General features: G+C 42.5%; 1 protein-coding gene across 4 annotated transcripts in view; it reads right to left on the reverse strand.

Moving 5' to 3' along the window:
• Pkd2l2 (polycystin 2 like 2, transient receptor potential cation channel) overlaps nucleotides 1-22,413 on the reverse strand; it is a 101,457-nt gene that overhangs the window by 50,195 nt on the left and 28,849 nt on the right. For 2 of the 4 annotated variants that reach the window (XM_029564129.1, XM_029564130.1), the window contains exon 1: nucleotides 21,347-21,402. The exons of 1 other annotated variant lie outside the window; for it this stretch is intronic. Coding sequence is in view for 1 of the 3 variants with exons in the window: in XM_008834326.3 (XP_008832548.2) it covers nucleotides 3,413-3,514; nucleotides 4,170-4,197 (130 nt within the window). In the remaining 2 variants the exon portion in view is untranslated. Of the gene's footprint in view, nucleotides 1-3,412; nucleotides 3,515-4,169; nucleotides 4,300-21,346; nucleotides 21,403-22,413 lie in introns of those variants that run through there. One more of the 4 variants, XM_008834326.3, reaches the window with a different exon arrangement.

Here is a 22,413-nt window from a genome sequence, read left to right on the forward strand (position 1 = left end):
CTTTGCTGGACTTTGGTTTTGCTTAGGTGTGCCTGATTCTTCCCTTTGAAATAAGACAGTACTTGTTTTGGATTTTATAGAAGCCCACAGTTAAAAGACTTTTAAAGAGACTATGAACTTTTAATGTTTGGATTTTTTTAAGGACTGTTGGGTTTTTAAGGTTGTACTGTCTTAAGTTGTGATATTAACATCATATCTTGGGGATAGAAATTGGAAAGTTATGGTTTAATAGTGATGTTTGTGTGTCAAGTTGACAAGGGGTCAATTGTGCTGGATAGCTTTAGTGTCAAAGTGATGCACCTGGGTTGAGGGAGCCTCAATTGTGGAATTTCCTCTATTGGAGTGGACTGTGGCCATGTCTGAGGGGTATCTTCTTGATGAGTGATGTGGGAGGGCACAGCCCACTGTGGGTAGTGCCACCCCTGGGCAGGTGGCCCTGTGTTGCATAAGGAAGCAGGCTGAGCAGGGGCCAGGGGAGCAAGCCAGTAAGCAGCGTTCCTCCATGGCCTGTGCTTGAGCTCCTGCTTCCAGGTTCCTGCCCTGAGTTCCTACCTTGGGCTCCCTGATGAACTGTGACCTGGGAGATGTAAGAGAAATAAACCCTTTCCTCCCCAAGTTGGTAGTGGTCAGCCTCCAGGTTCCTGCCCTGAGTTCCTGCCTTGGGCTCCCTGATGAATTACGACCTGGGAGATATAAACTGAATAAACCCTTTCCTCCCTAAGTTGGTAGTGGTCAGAATATTTTGTCACAGCAATGAAGAAACAAACTAGGACACTTGCCAAAACCAGTTTGGGGAGGAAAGGGTTTATTTGGCTTACAAGCACAGTCTATCATCAAGGGAAGCCAAGGCAGGAATTCAGGGTAGGAACCTGGAGCACAGACCATGGAGGACAGCTACTTACTGACTTACTTCCTTGGCTCACGTTTAGCCTGCTTTCTTATATAATACAGGACAAACTTCCCAGGGGTGGCACTGCCAACAGTACGGCCTCCCACATCACTCAATCAAGAAAATGCCCTACAGCCATAGGTCAGTCCAATGGAAGCAATTCCCCAACTGAAGTTCCCTCTTCCCAGGCATGTCAAGTTGACAGCTAAAGCTATCCAGCACACCACGCAAGCCTAAGAATCTGACTTTCAACCCTGGAATCCACATAAAGTAGGAGAGAACCAACATCACAAAGTTGTTATCTGACCTCTACATGTGTATTATGACATGCATGTGCCCTCCCATCACACACACACACACACACACACACACACACACACACACACACAAGGTTATGAATCTCATCATAGGGATGCTATCTCTTACTCCATAGTTTTTGTTGTGAGGAGGAAGATAATACATGTGGAACATTTTGTGTGTGTGTGTGTGTGTGTGTGTGTGTGTGTTGAGGCAAGAAGTCAACATGGAGAGCCATCTACCTTGATTTTAATTTTGAGAGAAAGTCTCTCATTGGCCTGGAGCTTGCAGAGTAGGCTAGGCTGGCCAGCCAGTGAGCCCCAGGATCCACTTCCACTTGCCTCTCCAGCACTGGGATTACAAGTGCCACCATACCCTGCTTTTCTATGTGGGTTCTGGGGATCTTAAGTCCTCAGGCCTGTGTGGCAGACACTTTAAAGACTGAGCTATCTTCCCCAGCCCAACATGTAGAACAGTTAAATCCATGCTTTGGCACACAGTAAGGTTTTGCTCTTTGTTTTATTAACTAGTAGTATGTCTTTCTCTCTTTTGGGAGGGGTATAGGTTGATTTTAAACAGGGTGTTGACTTCTTTCTTTTTTGTCAGGACCTCTTAATTAAAAAAAAAAAAAAAAAAAAAAAGAGAGAGACAAGGCCAGCCTGGTCTACATAGTGAATTCCAGGACAGCTGGGGCTACAGGGAGACCCTGTCTCAAAAAAAAAAAAAAAAAAAAAAGAGAGAAAGAAAAGGAAGACCAGCAAGATGGTTCAGAAGGTAAAGGAGGCATGTGCCACCAAGCCTGAATTTAAACTGAAGGTTGACTCACACGGCGGAAGGAAAGAACTAATTCCTGCAAGTTGTCCTCTGACTTCCACATGTGAGCCGTGGCATATACATGCATGAGTGCGTGCCACACACAATAAGTAAATCAATGAAAAACCATGTATCGTCCTAATCATTTCATGCTACACATGAGTGTATAATCATTCTTTAATAGTTGCATTTATTTCACTGTATATATTACAATGGTAAATGAATCCCGTTATTGAGGGACACCAAGGTTGCTTTGTTATAAATGTTAAAATATCTCTGAATAGCAGGATTATAAACAATCTTTAGGCTTGTATTTTCTGCTTTCTAAATGTATGGTAATAAGCATGTACTATCTTTATAACTCAATTATTTTGGAGGGGGTTAATTTTTTTTTTTTTTTTTTTTTAGACAGGGTCTCCCTGTAGCTCCAGCTGGCCTGGAACTCCTGGCTGGTCTTGAACTCAGAGATCTTCCTGCCTCTGCCTCCCCAGTGCTGGGATTAAAGGTGTGCACCACCACCCCTGGCCTTTATAACTCAATTTTGATAAACCAGTCTAAGATATCAAGTTGGCTACAGATGTTTTAACCTCTGAAACTTACTCCTGAAAACCAATAAATGGTGTAATTGCTAGAAAATAGCCAGCATATAGCCAGCTGGTGGATGTTGGGCACATAAAAGACAAAATGCTCTTAATGGGCTCTTCACATTTTAAGTTAATGCCATTGACCACAGAGGGATGTAGACTGAGAAGTTCTCTCAGTCCCCCTTAAAAATCTGCATTCATTCAGCATTATCCTATTTTACTGTGAATTGTGCAACAGTGCCATGAAAAGAACAAAACTAATGGTAGATCCCAAACTTTCATGTTGGGTCTCATCTGAACTTTTTATTTATGGGACCAAGCTAATATGTCTACATGGGTCTGAGAGAAATCAAATTCAATTGTTAACCCAAAGGATTGTGCTTTAAAGAGAACTTCCAAATAAAAAGAATAATTATATTAAGTCAGTGCTGACTATGGAAGCTTTCGTTGCATCTGCAGCCTAGTTTTGCCCCTTAAAAACTAAGAATAGTGTCAACATTCAATAAAGGTCTCTAAAAATTTCACTGTTTTTTTTTAATATTGTTTTTATGTGTATGAGTGTATTGCCAGCATGTATGTGAGTGCACCCGTGTTGTGCAGTGCCTCGGAGGTCAGAGGAGGGCTTCAAATTCCCCTGGAACTGGAGCTAAGGACGGTTAGTAGCCACCTTATTGGTGCTGGGAATCAAGCCCGGGTCCTCTGCATGTTAGTGCTCTTAACTGCTGAGCCATCTCTCCAGCCCCCAAATTTCACTGTTTTTATTTCTCACCTCCACATTCTAACTTCTAGGCCAAACAGTCATCATCTTTACCTATATCAGTGTACTTACATATACATAGATTTATTAAGAAAATAAAGTAGAGCAACAATTCCTCAAGTGTGATGGTAATTTCTGCATCCCTTCTGTAATGCATGTTTAGTTTCGAAGACCCTGTGAGACATAAAACATGAATGCTCTTTGTATTATTGGGTAACAATTACGTATGTAAGCAACAAGGATGGAAAAACTAAAACTATTTTTCGTTGCTACATTGCTTTGGGTGACTTTTTAATTCTCACTTTTATGAGGCAGAGATAATTGCTAAACTGGACTACAGGTCGTCATTTTAGGACTATATGCTAATAGATTTTCAACAGGCGTGTCTCCTCCATAGTGTTGTTTTTTTTTTTTTTTTGGTCTTTTTGAGACAGGATCTTCCTGTAGCCCGAGCTGTCCTGGAACTCACTGTGTAGACCAGGCCGGCCTTGAACTCACAGAGATCTGCCAGCCTCTGCCTCCCAAGTGCTGGGATTAAAGGCGTGCGCCACCACGCCCAGCCTTAGAGCCGTTTTTAAAATGATAGTGTGAAGACACAAAACAGAGACACCCCAAGGCTGCTTCCCAGCTAGGGCGGGTGCTCGGGGCTTGGTTTTCCCTTCCCCTAACTGTGACTGTGTCGCTCTCTTCCTGTCCAAGGCGGGTGAGAGTTAAAAATGCCAGCGGTCCTCTCTCTCCCACGTGTGGATTGGGGATCAAAGCCTCCTTCCTGGGTACCGCAATTGCTCCTTGGACCCTGCTCTACCCCACTCTGTAGGCGCATCCTCACCTCGGTGCCACCGAGATGCCTCAGCCATTGGGAACCCCGACGATAGTCCAGTCCGTTTGGCCCCCAGATGTCGAGTCTGCGCCTGCGCGACCTGCTCTGGCTCTAGCGCCTGGACAGAATGCGGTGAGAGCAGAGTCAGCGCCTCCCCGCTGCTTGCTAACCTTGCTGTCTCCCACCGGAGATGCATTTATAGCTCACTTTTTCAGGATGCAAAAAGAAAACCACCATCACCACCTACAGCACTAACATAATGGCAACAACAACACAAAAGAAAGTGGTTAACTTTTTCTCCCTGAGTGACAGCTAGTTTCTCCTGTTACTGTTAAGTTAAAAGAAGAACTAAAAAACAAACCGCAGGCTAGGTGTGGTGGCTCTTTCCTGTAACACAAGCCTTCAGGAGGCAAACACAAGGATCTGGAATTGGAAGACTGCATAGGAAGACCCAGTCACAAACAACAAAAGTCCCACTGAGCTCCAGCTCTAGAAATCCTAAATGCACTCACAATTCACTTTAAATACATATGTATGTGGATACAAGTATGAGTCCATATCTAGAAACACAGATGTGATTTTATTTGTACATGACATGATTTGGCAGGTTGCAGCAGGTTATAAACGAAAGTTTTAACAAAGAAATGAAAAGTGGGTCAGGAGGTGAGGCACTTGTAGAGGAAGTTTACACTGTGTGTATCTGTATTATATATTATAAACATGGAGAAATAAAATATACATCGTAGACACCTTTTTCTATCACCTAATATTTATGTGACCTCTGTGTATGTGTGGTGCTGGGGAGTTCACATAGGGCCTCATGTGCTCTACCACTGAGCCGCGAGTGATCACTTTTGTTTTATGCTATCATTGTATGACTATACAATAGGATTTAATTGCCTTCTTTCAGGCTTTTAGTTTGGTGCCAGTTGATAGGCTATCCTTGTAAACCCGTTCTGCACTCTCTTCAGCCCTGAGTATTACCAATTTTAATATTTGTTTTCACCTGTTAGGCCCAAATAATTCGTTGTTTTTCATCAGCAGTTTTTCCTTATTACAACTGAGATGGAACATTTCCTACACTGAGGTAGAGTTAAAAAAAATACAGGAAAAATTAAAGGGGCACAAGGAGGGAAAGAAGCCTTGACCTTGGAATCTAGTTTGTCTTTCTTGCTGACTCACAGTCAATAAACTTCAATACACCTGACAAAGCCAAAGTTGCCTGCAAAGATAATGTGTGTTTTCCTGAAGGTATCTGTCCTAGTTTTCTTTCTGTTGCTGTGATAAAACACTGACCAAAACCAACTTGGGGAGGAAAGGGTTTATTTCAGCCTTCGAGTTATGATCCATCATCAAGGGAAACCAGGGCAGTAACTCAGTCAGGAACATGGAGGCAAGAACTGAAGCAAAGACCATGAAGGAATGTTGCTTCCTGCCTTGTTTCCCGTGGTTTGCTCTGTTTTCTTTTTTTTTCTAAAATTTTTGTTTTATTTATTTATTTATTTATTTATTTATTTATTTATTTATTTATTTATTTCTTGAGACAGGGTCTCCCTGTAGCCACAGCTGGCTTGGATTCACTATAGAGAGCAGGTTTGCCTTGAACTCACAGAGGTTCTTCTGCCTCAGCCTCCTGAGAGCTGGGATTAAAGGCATGGGCCACCATGCCTGGCTCTTTTATTTTTATGTGTATGAGTGTTATGCCTGCATGTATGTAAGTATACCTATACTGTGCAGTGCCTTGAGAGGACAAGGGTGTCAGATCCCCTGGAACTGGAGTTACAGATGTTTGTTAGCCTCCATGTGGGTGTTGGGATTCTAAGCTAGGTCTGCAAGAACAGCCAGTGCTTTTAACCATTGAGCCATCTCTCCAGCCCCCTCAGCTATCTTTCTTATACAATCCAGGCTCACCTGCCCAGGGATATAGTACAGTGGGCTGGGCCCTTCTATAACAATTAGCAATCAAGAAAATGCCCCCTTAGATGCTCACAGGCCAGTCAAATGGAGAAAATACTTTTATTGAGGTTCCTTCTTCCCAGGTGTGTCATGTGGACACCCCAGATTAGCCATCACACCATTTCAAACAAAAATGTTAAATACAGCAAATGAGCCGGGTATGGTAGGTGTATGCCTGGAGGCATGAGGATCAGGCATTCAAGCTTGGTTTTAGTTGCATAGCAAGTTTGAGGCTAGCCTGAGCCACAAGAGACCCTGTCTCAAAAACAAGGAAAAAGGAAAGAAAGGAAGAGAGAAAGAAAAGGAGGGAACTAAAGAGGGAGGGAGAAGGGGGGAAGGAAAGAAAGCCTGGGGAGGTAACAGTAGATTAAGTGCTTGCTGCATAAGTATAATGACCTGAGTTTGATGCACAGAACACAAGCAAAACAGTCTGGCATGTGGGCACGTTTACAATCCCAGTGCTGGGCAAGTGGATCCTTGGTGCTCACTGACCAGTCAGCCTAGCCCACTTAGTGATCACCAGGTCAATGAAAGAACCTATCTTAAAAAACAAGATGGATGGCTCCTGAGGAATGGCACCTGAGGCTGACCTTTGGCCTCCTCAGGCATGTGCATTTATATTCATGTGCACTTGCACACACAACTGCAGCCACATGAACACACATGCACACACACACACACACACACACACACACACAATAAAGCAACAACAGAGCTATGCTTACTTAGGGCCAGAATGTTTGTAACCTTGAGTTTTACCATACTAGCCCTTATCCCTTACCTGCTTTTCAGAGTTGTCAAACATATTGCCTGAATATTCTGCCTGATTTAATCCTAAAATTGCCTAGTTTTAGAAAGCATAGATTAAACAACTCACAAAAAAAAAAAAAAAAAAAAAAAAGGAATTGAGACTGGTGCATAGGTCTGGGCATTGTAGCTTACATCTCATGTCAAATGTAGTTGCCGCATGTAGCTGCGTGTAGCTGTGCAAGAGGCTAGGAACTGTAGGTTTTTTGTTTTTTTTTAATTTTCTTTTTTCTATTTTTTAGATGAAGCATTTCATTACAGCTGTAACTGTAATTCAGTAACAATTTCCAGAGCAAGGATACATCCCTTTCAAAAGTGGCTGTAAATTTTTAGGTTCACAGTTGAATTAATATGGTTATACAATATTGAAGATCTCCATTTCATTTATAAATATGCTGATTCCTACATTATTGTTACTAACGCTTAGATGTTTGCACATGTGTCTTTAATCTCTATATATCTAATTATTACTAGTGACAGTTGGTTATACTCGGATCCTTAGTGCCTAAGTACAGATATAGAGTTATCAGGTAGATTTCAATGATAATGTTTATCACCTCTACTAATTAACATGAAGTAAATATACTTCCTCCTCAAATATGTCTTTTTATAAATTTAATTTTTTTTGTTTGTGTATATCATAGAGAACATCCCACACAATCTTATTCATCTATATACCCACTTCCCAAATGGCACCCTCCCATAGCCTCCCCACTCCCACACACTGGAGTCCATATATTCTGTCATCCCTGTTACTGTCCACTGTGTTGTCGGCACCCCCAGCCACTCCCCAGTGCTTGTCTATCTACTGAATCTAGTCAGCCTATCTAGAGATCCTTGTTTTAGAAAGTTCAGCTCTTCCTCATCTAGCAACAATCAGTTGTCAATATTCCTTTAGATAAGATTGGGGTCTGCTGTTCATTTTCCCAGTTCTATGCTGGGTTACTGTCTGGGAGTCTTTTGGGCCACCCTGGCCAATAACTCAAAGGAAGGTATCTCCTGTCTGGCATTGTTTCTTGTTATGTGGCCTTTAGCTATACATATGGACTCTTAAAAATTATATTGACCTGATTAATCTTTGGTTTTATTTTCCTTTTTGGTGTTTAAGACCCTACAATTGGCCCTACAATAAACCAATTTATTTTTACTCTTAAGGTCATTTGAGGATCTCTTCCTCAGGGGTAACATGGGCTTGGGAGGAGCTTCTGGCTCCTTTCTTTTACCAGAGGAACTGTAGGTTTTTTAATTTTATGTGTATGAGTGTACTGCCTGCACGTATGTATGTGCACCCATGTCATGCAATGCCCGTGGAGGTCAGAAGAAGGCATTGGATCTCCTGGAACTGGAGTTAAGGACAGATGTTAGTCACCATGTGGGTGCTGGGAATTGAACCCAGGTTCTCTGCATGAGCAGCCAGTGTTTTTCATCACTGAGCCATCTCTCCAATCCTGGAACTGTAGGTTTTTAAACAAGCTCATTAATTGGGCAAAGAGAAGGCAGCTCCAGAAGCGGTATTTGCCTCACAGTTGAGCTTTCCAGTCAAGATGGGTATATAAGGATTTCCCTCATGGGTGAACTGTGTCCTGGGAGATGTAAGATAAAATAAATCCTTTCCTTCCCAAATTGGTTTTGGCCAGTGTTTTTTGTTATTTATTTATTTATTTTCATTTCATGTGTATGAGTGTATTGCCTGCAATGAATGCAAGTGCACTATGCTGCGCAATGCCTGTGGATATCAGTGCCTTTATCACAGAAGTAGAAAGCAAACTAGGACACTATCACAGACAGAATAAGCAGTTTGAAGAAACAGCTCTGTGGAACGTTAAAAAAAAAAAAAGTCATCTTATTTGATGAGAATTGAGACTCTGCAAAATGAGGATTATGGTGCTGGAGGACAAGAGAAGGGTTAGGGAAGAAGGGTTTTCTCTTTGGAGAAAAACAAAAGAGGCCTACACTGAGTAGTGTTCAAAGTCAGAGAGTCCTCCTTCAGTCAATCTGTTCTCTCAAAGATATCCCAGCAGGAGATGCAGAGAGTAACAGCCAGAAGAGCAGTCCTGTGCAGAGAGTCAGGATGTCAGCAGGGCGTGGTGGCACACACCTGTAACCCTAGCACCCGGGAGGCAAAGACAGATCTCTGTGAGATCAAGGCCAGCCTGGTCTACATAGAGAGTTCCAGGCCAACTGGGCTACAGGAAGACCCTGTCTCGAAAACAACAAAAAAACAAAACAAAAACAAAACCCCAACTCAAAACAGGATATCAGTATACATTAATTAAAAAATATTTTATTATTTTTATTTTATGTGTATGAGCATTATGCCTGCATATGTGTAAGTGCACCCATGTAGTGCAATGCCCATGGAGGACAGAAAAGGCTGTTGGATCCCCTGGAACTGGAATTACAGACAGCTGTTAGATGCCATGTGGGTGCTGGGATTCGAACCCTGGTCTTCTGCAAGAACAGTCAGTGTTCTTAACTGCTGAGCCATTACTCCAGCCCCAGTATACATTAATTTTAAATTTTGGGTGTAATAGCATCTGTCTTTTCCTTTTCTTCTTTTAAAAATATATTTTTCAGCATTCATTTTCTCTTGGTTAACATGAGGTCAATTTTCCTTCACTTTTCCTGCGATTCTTTCCCAGCTCTTGTTCTTGTATTGTAGGTAGATTTGACTCCTTACCTCCAGTCCTTCAGTCCTAGCCCCTTGTCACTGAATTCCCTCTGTGCTATCAGACAAACCATATAATATATTTTATGTGCATTTATTAACTTGCAAAAGAATGAGAACCCAGTGCCTAGCCCCATGCCTCTGGTGGTGCGGCTCAGAGACCGCCATATCAGATCCCTGGCCCACATTTGCTCATGCCTCAGGGGCCAATGATCTCACCCCAGGTGAGAGTGATCTCACCCCAGGTCCACAAGAGTCATTCCATTCTGTCTTTGAGCTGCTGCGGCTGGCTGCATGTTCCCCACACCACTACCTGCAGCTCCCAGCTTCTGTCCCCAGATGGTTCCCAGCAGCCCCTTCTTAGTCCATGCTCCATGTCAGGCCCCACCCATTGGAGGAACTAGCCAATTGGGAGACACTCTACCCCTTTCCTCTGCTCTTACAATCTTCCTGTCCATCTTCCGCTAAAGTCCCTGAGCCTTGGAGGGGTGATCGATGTAGGGCGATCTCTCTTGTACCATGGCAAGATAGTGGCTTCTTAGGCCTCCCCATTAACTGTCTTTAGGCCGTGGCCACTGATCTATCTCAGTGGTGTTTCTGCTACTATAAAGACAAATGGAGGGAAATAGACACATTTAAACAAACATGAATGTAAATAAAAATGCCTAGAAGATATCGCAGTCGGTGTACTGTACTCATTAAACAATATACTCATGATGGCTTCTCCACTAGGGCCTGTAGCCTGTCTTGATGCAAGGCGTTGGCCTGGTCTACAGCACCAGATGTGTGTTTCACTCCTAGGAGTGGGCCTTATCCAATTAGAAATTTGTCAGTTGCACATGTGTTGGTCAAGCCATTATTGCACTTGCAGGTATTGCTTGGCATGTCCATAGTATGCAGCACGTGGGGTCCATTGTTTAGTAGAATTATAGGGGATCCTTTCTTCCCCAACCATCTGCATCAATATGAACCTCATCCATCCAGTAGCATGGAGTTTTTTAGTCTCAGTTCCATCTCTTCTTCTTCTCCCATGCTCACAACATGCAGTGTCCTCAGCAACATGGCCTTACCGACTTTTCTAGTGTACAACCGACATTAATGGCAACAGCCTTGGTGAATTGGAAGACCTCAAGGATCTCTCTCTGACCAACAGCTCATAGTGGGGCAACCCACCCCTGGTACGGTAGATTTTCTTAACAGTGGTAAAGTTTGGGAGTCTCTGTCCTCATTTTATCCAACCTACATAAAACTCCCAAGAATCTTACAGCTATAGCTGGCCTTTGCTTCTTCAGGTATTTTTCAAATGGGTTTCACATCTGTAAAACACTCAAAGGAACGTTAACATTATATATTAAATCAATCATAGACCAGGTCTCACACAGCATGGGAAGGTTTTGTCCATTTGTATAAACTGTTTTCTCCATAGATCCTTGTTAGGTACCATAGCATGTGTACGAGGCATTAATTTCGTTAGCTCTTTACCATCTTTAGTTATCCCTTTGGAGTCATTTTGCACTTGGGGGATTTTACATGGAGTCTCTTTGCTGCACTTGTTCGTTCCCTGAGTCAGACAGGCTCTGGGTCTGCCTACTGACTGTCACCATATCTGTCATCTTCCCATTGACCACACCAGGTTGCTGCGGGAGAACTTGGTGGGAAAACCTGCTTCCACTCCTAGTATAGCCTTTATCAGAAGAGAAATGCATCTTATTTAATCCTTGGGGATTCTTAACCACCCCTTGTACAGTTTTTATCCTTCGAATGTCCTTTGTAAACTGTTCTTCTGGTTTTAAAACCTTTCAGAAATGCCTTCGTACCGAATTTGTTTTTCTTTCAATTTTTTTCTCTGGGAATTTGTGCTTGACATGTCTTGCCACATTTGTCTTCAAGTAACACAAGTGGACCATTTCTTCGGTCTGGTCTTTTTTATATCTCTTATAGGGTGTTCTGTTATTTTACAGACACGTTTTACATGCTGGTCAGAATCATTTAGATTTGCCAAAGACTCGCTCACTTTACAAAGATTCTGTCCTAACAAAGGGCTTAGTAAAGCCATTAAAGCCCCATACCATTCTTGAGGTCCCAGATGAATTAGGCTTTCTTCCATATCTCTGGTGAACACAGCCATATCTGGCCCAGTGAACTGGACATCATATATTGCTTTTCTCATACCTAGTTCTCTCAGGAATGCCTGCTCCTCCTTTATAGTCCTCCAGCCCCTGCTAATCATGTTAGTCTCCCTTGGTGACAACCATGTATCTTTAATGCCTTCAACCAGCCACCCCATTAAGGACGGCACCCCATTGGCTAGGTTGAACAGCCTATATTGCAAGGATGGATGGGTGGTTATTTATCTCAGCCGTGATGCTTCTGGAGGACTTAGACAGACGTCATTTGCTCTCATGTCCCATACTCTCACAAGCCACGTGGCCAGGGGCTCTCTGCTTGCTTGCTTGTAAGTTTTTCCTAGTTTTAACAGTTCTAGCATGGAATATTTCCTAGCTACAGCACAGTTTCCTTTTTTTTTTTTTTTTTTTCCCCTTTCATTTTTACTTTTATCTATCTTTTCCTCTGAGTCCTTGGACTTTACACAAGTCAAAGTGTCTGCCTTTTTTCTCTCTTAGAGAAAAGCCAGTTCTGCAACTGGGTCTGCTTGTTCAGCCTTTTCAGCTTTCTCCGCCTGGGGCACATCTTTTATCATGCAAAGTGGCCATGAGCTCTCTCTGGGCGCTCCCTTTGGGTCCAGAGCAGGTAGAAGATTTTCTAGCCTTTGGGTAACCTTTAACAAATCTTCACATACCCGCAACATATCCCCACATTTACAACATAGCTGTGGTCCATGCTTCTGCATGGCTGGCTTCTTTTTAGTTACAGATTTTATGATCCTTCGTATAACCTATATGACTGTCCCTAACCCCATTAAGCATATGGGTTTTGATTGGCTTCTCTCCTGGATTTGGGACTCAGAGCCCAGCTGACCCACCACAGGGGCAGCGGGAACAGCACTGCTTTCTGAGACCCACATCCCCAAGGCTGTAGTTCCTTTATCTGGCTAGACTACACCAGATTTGTCACCCGAATTCCCTCTGGGTCTCCTGCACTATCAGACAAACCATATAATATATTTTATGTGCATTTATTATCTTACAAAGGAATGAGAACCCAGTGCCTAGCCACGACTACCATAATCCCCACTAGCATTTGCTCACACCTCAGGGGCCAGAGATCTTGTCCCAGGTCCACAAGAGTCAGTCCATTCTGTCTTTGAGCTGCTGTGGCTGGCTGTGCGTTCCCCATACCACATGCGCTACCGGGGGCTCCTGGCTTCTGTCCTCAGATGGCTCCCAGCAGCCCCTTCACAGTCCATGCTCTGTCAGGCCCTGCCCATTGGAGAAACTAGCCAATTGGGAGACCCCCCCCCAGTCCCCAAGATTAGGAAGGCATCCAAGCCAGGCTGTAAAATCTTAATATTGGGATGTTTTCTGGATTTACTGGGAAAAGACTGTTTCTTCTTTTTGCTAGGCTTATTCAAGTGCTAAGAACATGGGCCTGGAGATTCTGGTGCCTTCTGTACATTCAAGACAGCCTCCAGGAGAATGAAGCTAAACACAAGACAGTAAGGGACGAGGCAAGAGAAACAAATTTATTTATTTTTTGAATGTGTGTGTGTGTATGCATGTGTTTGTGTGCGTGCTGGTGTATATATGTGTGGAGGTGGTCATGCATGTATGTGCACATGCATGTGGAAGCTGGAGGACAGCCTTGGGTGTCATCCTCTGGAACACTACCCTCATTGAGATAAGGTCTCTCTGGCTTGAAGCTCACCAATTAGGCTAGACTGGCTTGTCAGCAAACCCCAGGCATCCTCCTGTCTCCACCTCTCCAGCGCAGGGATTAAACGTGTGTGCTCCCATGTCTAGCAGTCTTATATGGGTTCTGGGGCTTGAACTGAGGCCCTCATGTTTGCAAGGCAAGCATCTTACTGATTGAGCTACCTTTCCCAGCATAAGAAAACCTGTTTCTGATCATATTGTTTGAGCCCTGGATTTTTTTGAGACAGGGTCTCCTTGTAGCCCCAGCTGGCCTGGAATTCATTATGTAGACCAGGCTGGCCTCATACTCATAAGGACCCACCTGTCTCTGCCTCCCAAGTGCTGGGACTAAAGGTGTGCACCACCACTCCCAGCCTCAGCCCTGGAATTTAAGTGAGGCTTGAATGATGTACAATTCCGTTATTTTTTTTTTTTTTTTTTTGGTCTTTTTGAGACAGGGTCTCCCTGTAGCCCCAGCTGTCCTGGAATTCACTATGTAGACCAGGCTGGCCTTGAACTCACAGAGATTCGCCTGCCTCTGCCTCCCAAATGCTGGGATTAAAGGCATGCACCACCACACCCTGCCAATTCCTGAATTTTTTGTCATGTTAGCCAATACATTTCCTTCTGCTGTCATTGTTGGTATTCTTTCACTGTGAGTTATGATTAACATTTAAGTCTGAGCTTCTGGCATATTGGAGAGTCAAGGAAGCATTCTATACAGGAATTTGAAGATGTAGAATGGTCTCTGGTTTGGATGTGATTTTTCTCTCTGGGGTCCATGTTGGAAGCTAGGGCCTCAGTGTGGTAACAGGAGATGATATGGAGGTAGGGCCTAGTGGGAAGTTCTTGGGTGGTTGGGACATGCCTTCAAAAGGGATTAAGGTATTTCTCATGGGACTTGGTAATTTTTCCAAGAAAACTGTTGCAAAGCCTGAGCTTGCCATACCCAATTCTGTTTCCTCCTGTCTGGTGATGTGATCACTTGCTTCCTCCCTCACTTCAACTTAAAAACAAAACAAAACATTTAATTATATCTTTGTGTGCACCCAAACATTTTGGCATACATGGCACAACTGTGGTGGTCTGGAGGACAGCCTGTGGGAGTCAGTTCTCTCCTTCCACTATGTGGGTTCAGTAGTATGCATTCTCACCAGCTGAGCCATCTTGCTGACCCCTTTGCTCCAACTTCTGCCATCATGCATGAAAAGGGTCCTCGTTAGAGCTAAATTGAAGCTAGAGCTATGCTCTACCCTTGAACGATCAAAACTATGAGCTAAATATATCTCTTATTATTCACATGTAACTTTAAGTGAGTGTTGGATTAACAAAAAAGCAGAGAACAGAGAAGCATAATAAAAACAGGTTAGGAGAGTAAGAGACTGGGAGGAGCAGAGCCATGGTCCAAAGCAGAGGGCAACCAGAATCCGGAACTTGAGCCACTGTTTGGTACTAGACAAGAATAACCTTTAACGCTTGGAGAACTTGGAAACACTCTGATTGCAATAATAAAATCAACATCATGAGTGAAATAAGATATCATAGATCCAGGCAGGAAGAGTTGACTTGCACAACTGGCTAACTATGAGTCTAGAAAAACAATGAGTCAGTGAGATGCAGAGGGGATGGTCTGAAAGAGGCCAAAGATGCAGGGTGTGGCACTGCTTCCCCACGTCCCACATGTTGGCTGCACACTGAGCAGCCAACTTGATCTGCCTGGCAGTTTGTCCATTCTTTAACCTTAAACATTTCAAATCACTCAGCTTCCCTCCATGTCACCTCAACACTCCTTAAGTAAACTTAAGACTTCAATTTTACAATGTATATTATCACAACTAAGTAAGGTCCCCAGAACAAGAGTACAGATGAAAACTCACATAGAAAGCAGAAAGTACGGGCTGGAGAGATGGCTCAGCAGTTAAGAACACTGGTTGTTTTGCAGAAGACCTGGGTTCGAATCCCAGCACCCACATGGCAGCTAACAACTGTCCATAACTCCAGTTCCAGGGGATCCGACAGCTTCTTCTGTCCTCCGTGGGCATTGCACCGCATGGGTGCACTTACCTACATGCAGGTAATACATGCATACACATAAACTAAAAATAATAAATAAAATAAAATAAAAAGAAAGCAGAAAGTGGAACTGCAGGCCAAGTACACACTCCAGTTCCAGATGGTCCTCAGTAGAGCCAGAATTTAGGAAATGGCCATGGAAGTGGATGGGAGTGCTGAATAAGGAGACTGCACTTTGCAAGCCACAGACAGTTATAAAGATCAAGTTGGAAATGAAAAAAAAAAAGATCTGCACCATTGTTCTAACCAAACTGTGAGTGCCCATAGAAACTGGGAGGGGTAGAGCCAGTTTATGGGAAGAGAGCCAGGCGGATAGGAACAGGCCTTACTTGTTTAGGTTCTGTTTATTTGCATAGTAGAAGGATCCTTGTTGATAGGGAGCCAAGTGCTTATTTTCATTAATGTTGGAAATATCATTTCAGAACATTATTCCTTGTCCTAAAGCTTTTTTTTTAATTTTAAAAATGCAAATACCCATGAAGAAAATTAAACTTTATCTCTTATATAACAGTCTAATAAAAAATTCTTTTGTAAGCAAAAATGAGTGTCCTCTATTTTACTACTTAAAAAAACCTTATTTTTTAGTAGCAAATGACTTTATAGAAGTTAATTTTCCTAACTTTACATATGAAAAATTAATGCAAATCAATAAAGGACTTACTCTGAGAATAAATAATGTAGGCAAAAATTTATGCTTAGTCCAAGCCATGACATTATTACTATGCAAAGATAGATGATTATAACTTTCAAACATTTGCTCATATACTCCATTACAGTCATGACAGTCAGGTTTTGGAAGTCATAAGAGTATAGATTTCAAAATTCTTTAAATGTTAAAGACTGTCTGTCCAGTTTTGAATATCATTTCTTCAGATATATTTGTTTGGGAAAGATTGGCAAATAATGACTGACAGGCAGACTGCCAGAGTTCAAAAGAGCTTCAGGTTTGGCCTTCTTTCAGTACCTACATTAAAATCTGTTCATAAAATTTTTGGCAGAAGAGAATTTGCAGTTCTCAAGCTTGGATGATGTAGCATGCATCTCCACTTTAGATAAAATATTCACTCAGCCAGAGCCCTATAATTAGAAAACAACCCAAAAAGTTATGCAAAAACACGCAGGTTTTCACAATTTCAAGTTTCATTGAAAGTGTAAGCAAAGTGTCAGCCTACTGTATATAGGTGCTATGCTTATAATGACTTACTGGATTATTGCTCACTTGTCCCTTGTATTTCCAGTCTTGTCTGTGATCCCCTCTCTTCCATTTCTCTTCTAACCCTATCTACCTAGTCCTAGAAATGTTAACAACCAGGAGAGATAACCAACATTAAGGATGTTTGTTTGGAAAGTCATATAGGAATGTACTATTTTTCTTAATAAGCTTCCTAAATATACATATAGAAAAGTTTAATTGAAGTTCCCCTACATAGTGGATGATACTCCTCCCAGAAGCCATAGGCCCACAAATAAAAGCTTGGAGCTGTGTATGGGATACCTCCCTTTGAGCTTTAGTTTAGGGTGTCCCATAGATCCCTAAAACAATATAGACTATTGCCATGGCTCTTGGTTGCCCATAAGAACTTGATAGTAAGACCCTATTGCTGAAGATTACATACTTTGGTCACAAGACATGGGGAAATCAAGCTAGTACTGACTTGGAAGTTTCTTGTCTGCTAGGTAGTTTTCATTAACACTGGAAGGTGCTATGCAAGCTGCTGGGTGAGAAAAGTCATCAACAGTCTTATCCCATGTGAACCCTAAAAACTACAATAAGGCCCGTCCTGGCAAGATATGCCTATAGGTGCAATACGGGCATGAATGTTATAGGGGTAGCCAACTGCTTTCTGATTGAATTGAAGGCCTGCTCCACACGCGGAAACACATGCCTGGTGCTGTAAATCTGGCCAAGAACCCATGGTTGGGGCTCTCACAGGCCTCAGGGCTGAACCTACAATTATTATTTTGCTAAATGGCCATGGTATCAAACTTCTCTCTAAATAGGTATCTCTATGCCCATAGATCACTGCAGCTCCCAATCCTCATCTGAGAAACTTCTTTGTGCAGTGAATGGCAGTGAATGCAGAAACTCACAATTCATCAAATGTAGAGAATAAGTGCCATGCAGTGCTCAGCCATAAATGAACATTTATGTCACACATCTTTCCCCACAAGGCTCAGGAGACATGGAAGAGGAAATGGAAAAATTGTAAGAACCAGGAGCTGGGGAGGTTCAGTGTCTTCTGAACATGACAGGACTTATTCACTCATGAACTCATGCCATGAACCTATGTGCTCATGAACCTACACACTCAGTCATCTTTACTAATTTTTTAAAGACATTATTTTTATTTTATGTGTATGAGTGTTTTGCCTGTGTGTAAGTGCACCACATGTGTGCAATGTCCTCAGAGGCCAGAAGAGGGCACCAGATCCCATGGAACTGGAGTTAGGGACAGCTGGTCTACATAGTGAGTTCCAGGCCAGCTGGGGCCTCAGGAGACCCTGCCTCAAAAAGACTACTACTACTACTACTACTACTACTACTACTACTACTACTACTACTACTACTAAATATGCACACAAGTTCTGAATAAAAGAGATTTGGAGTGGGGTAGGATTTTACTATGCAGTTGAGACTGGTCTGAGTGCTGGGCAGAGACAGATTTCTTATTGCATAACAGTAAGTAACTGTATTGTTCCTGAATTTGATCCCTGGGCCCCACATTGTAGAAGGAGAGAACCAACTCCCCAAAATATATCCTCTGACATAAATTGCTCCCATAACACTCTCTCCTCAAATAAAATATAATTAAACTTTTTTTTATTTTGGTCTTTTTGAGACAGAGTCTCTCTGTTAGCCCCAGCTCATCCTGGAGATCACTATTGTACACTAGGCTGGCCTGGATCTCACAGAGCTCTGCCTACCTGCCTCTGCCTCCTGAGTGCTGGGATTAAAGGTGTGCACCACCATGCCTGGCTTTTAATTTTTTAAAAAAAGAATCTTCCCCAGTTGAGATATTACCCATCTGTTAGAGCAAAGGAAAGATGCTTGTATGTCTACAAAGATTCGGATAACATGATAACACAGCACAGAAGTGCTCCACAGATAACACAGCAACAGAGTTGGAATGGGGGTAAGAAGGTACTTTGTGAAGTCAGTTGTTCCCTTCCATGTTGTGAAGATGTGGGGGATTGAACTCTGATGGTCAGATGTGGTAGGAAGCACCTTTACCTGCTGAGCCATCTTAATAAAAAATTTAAAATTTATTATAATTACTTATTTTGTGTGTGAGAGAGTATGTATTCCATCTGTTTGGAAGTCAGAGGACAGCTTACAGGAGTTGATTCTCTCTTTCCACCTTGTGGGTCCTGGGGATCCAACTCAGGGCCTCAAGGCTTGGTGACAAGAACCTTTAACTACTGAGCCATTTCATTGATTGGGTTTATTTTCTCTCACTAGACTATGGATTTTATTTTATTCTCTCTAGCTTCTGGGTTTTGTTTTTATTTTTTATTTGAGACAGTCTTACTATGTAATCCAGACTGGCCTTAACCTCATGATCTTTCCTTCAGCCTCCAAGATGCTGGGATTATAGGTGCCCCTCCATGCCCAGCCTCTAGCTTCCAGTTTTTAATGAGAAATGGGGTGCCATGCTGATGTTTTTCCTTTTAAAATAATGTTTTCTTAGAATTCAACAGATCCTAAGATCATTACATGAGATTCTGGGACCTCTGGAATTTCACCAGAAATATGCATGTGTGTAAGCAAGTACACGTTTGGGTTTCATTATTATTACATTTTAAACAATCTCACCAAAACTCAGCAAGGCTTTTAATCTTCATATTCAAGTTGTTCTTTGAAAAAATATTTTATTTATTACTTTTATTTTATTTTATGTGAATGAGTATATTGCCTGCGTGAAGGTAGGCACCCTTGTTGTGCAATGCCTGCAGAAGCCAGAAGAAGGCGTAAGATCCCATGGAATTGGAGTTACAGGTGGTTATCAGCTGTCATGTGAATGCTGGGAATAAAACCTTGGTCCTCTGCAAGAGCAGCCAGTGCTTTTAACCACTGAGCCATCTCTCCAGCCCCTCAAGGTTTTCTTTAGCTTAGATAACTCTGTGTGTGTGTGTGTGTGTGTGTGTGTGTGTGTGTGTGTGTGTACAGTATAATATGTATATTTGTATGTGTAAAGAGAGGCACATGTGTGCCAGGGAATGCATGTGGGGGTCAGAGGAAAGCCTGGGGTGCTGGGAACTGGGGTTGGGTCTGCTGCAAGAGCAGTACAAGCTCTTAACTGCTGAGCCATCTCTCCAGTCCTCCAACTAATGTCTAGCCCAGGATTTAATCCAAGATCTACATTGCATTTACCTGCCATGTCTCTGTATTGTTCTTAGAATATTTTATTTTATTTTTATTTTTTATGTGTATGAGTGTATTTCCCATATGTGTGTTAGTGTACCTGTGTTGTGCAATGACCGAGGAGGTTAGAAGAGGGTGTCAGATGCCCTGGAACTGGAGTTAAGGACAGTTCGTAGCCACCATGTGGGTACCGGGAGTCGAACCCAGGTCCTCTGCAAGAGTAGTCAGTGCTCTTAACTGCAGAGCCATCACTCCAGCCCCTGTATTCTTCTTTAATCTGGAAGGATTTCTTACTCTTTCCTTTTCTATAGATAACTTAAAAGTCACAAAAACAATGCTTCTATCTATGCTGTGTCCCTCTTTCAACTTAATATATCCTGAACATTTTGCATTTCAGTATGTATCTTCCTCTTCCATTTTATTGGCTGCACGCTATACTGTATCAGTCAAGATAATCAAAGTTGTATGCTGATAACAAGCCTCACCAAGTTCAGTGACTGTTCTTGTTTGCTTTCTATTGCTGTGACAAACCACTCTGACCAATACCAACTTGGGGAGGAAAGGGTTTATTTGGCTCATATCTCCTGGGTCACAGTTCATCACTGAGGGAACCCAAGGTAGGAACTTGGGGCAGGAACCTGGAGGCCAGGAGCTGATGCTCAGGCCATGGAGGAACACTACTTACTGGCCTGCTCCCTTGGTCTATGCTCAGCCTGCTTTTTTATATAATACAGAACAACATCCCCAGCATGGCACTGCCCAGAGTGGGCTGGGCCCTCCCACATCACTCAAAAGTCAAGAAAATACTCCACAGACATGGCCACAGGTCAGTCCAATGGAGGCAATTCCCTCAACGAGGCTCCCTTAACCCAGGTGTGTCAAGTTGACAACTAAAGCTATCCAGCACAGTGACTTAACACAAGACAAACATACGTGCATGTGAAGCCTGCTGCTCTTCCAATGACAGCTTGGTAGCTAGGCTGCTTCCATATCATGACCTCTCTATCTTGGTAAGTTTCTACAATTGCTGCGGCAAAAGAGAGCATGGAAAACCCCATGGGCACTTACAATGTTTCTCAAACTTCAAGGGCCAAAGCAAATCACACTGGCACACTAAATTTCAAAAGGGCAAGGACATGTGTACTCAGGAAAAGGGATTAAGAAATACTGGTGAGGGAGATGGGAAAGACAGCTCAAAAAGAGCACTGGCTACTCTTGCAGAGGACCTGAGTTCAGTTTCCAGCACCCACATGGTAGCTAACAACCGTCCAAAACTCCAGATCCAGGGGATCCGGCACTCTCTTCTGACCTCCTCGGGCATTGCATGACACGGGTGCACTTACACACATGCAGGCAATACACTCATACACATAAAATAAAAATAATAAATAAAAGAATTTTCTTTTAAAAAAAGAAACACTGGTGAGGGCTGGAGAGATGGCTCAGCAGTTAAGAGTGCTTGCTGCTCTTCCAGAGGACCAGAGTTCAAATCCCAGCAGTCACTTACAATGATTCCTAACTCTCTAGCTCCAGGGGATCTGAAGCCCTCTTCTGGTTTCCACAGGCACCTGCAAGGATACACATATACACAAATAAAAATAAATATTAAAACCAGAAAAGGGCTGTGTGTGGTGGCGCACGCCTTGAATTCCAGCACTTGGGAGGCAGAGGCAGGTGGATCTTTGTGAGTTCGAGGCCAGCCTGGTCTACATAGTGAGTTCCAGGACAGCTGTGGCTACAGGGAGACCCTGTCTCAAAAAGACAAAACAAACAAACAAACAAACAACAAAAAATAAAAATAAAAAAACCAACCAAATACATTTGTTGAGAATTAATGTATTTATACTATTTAATATTCCCTAGGTTTATTGTTTCTCAGCCATGTTTTATAGTTTCTTCAAATATGTTGCCACATATCTTATAACATTTTTTAAATCTATTTTATGTTTTGTGGGCTGGACTTTAGCAGCACCTACTTATAATCTCAGCATTCAAGAGGCTGAGGCAGATCTGAGTTCAAAGCCAACCTGAGCTACATAGGAGACACTGTCCAAAAAAAGTAAAACCACTTCTTGAACTTTTGATTAAGATCAAGTGTATTTTGTGTTTGATTATCAATATGCACATGTGTGTGGAGGCCAGAAGACAACTTGGGTGTCATCTTCAGGCATGCCATCTATCTTCTTTCAGTAGGTCTCCCATTGGCCAGGAGATCACCACTTATGCTGTACTGACTGGCCAGTGAGCCTTGGGGATCCCTCTATCTCTGTCTCTCCAGTGCAGATTACAAATGTATGGCACCAGTCCTGGCATTTTTATAAAGGCTCTGGTACGCAAACCTGGATCCTCATGCTTGCAAAGCAAGCACTTTACTGAGTGAGCCCTCCTAGCCAAAAAGAAAAAAAAAACAAAAACAAAACAAAAACCGAACCAAACAAACCAATGTTATTTATATGTATAAGTATTCAGTAAGTGTTAGATTAATATGTAATGAATAAAATTTGAAAGCCATAAAAACTTTAATTACAGACTGAAAAAGAAATGTTCCCTAAGACTTGAACATTTTTGGTCTAA

Source organism: Nannospalax galili, unplaced genomic scaffold (assembly GCF_000622305.1).
Source record: "Nannospalax galili isolate Female #2095 unplaced genomic scaffold, S.galili_v1.0 scaffold856, whole genome shotgun sequence".
NCBI classification, from domain to species: domain Eukaryota; kingdom Metazoa; phylum Chordata; class Mammalia; order Rodentia; family Spalacidae; genus Nannospalax; species Nannospalax galili.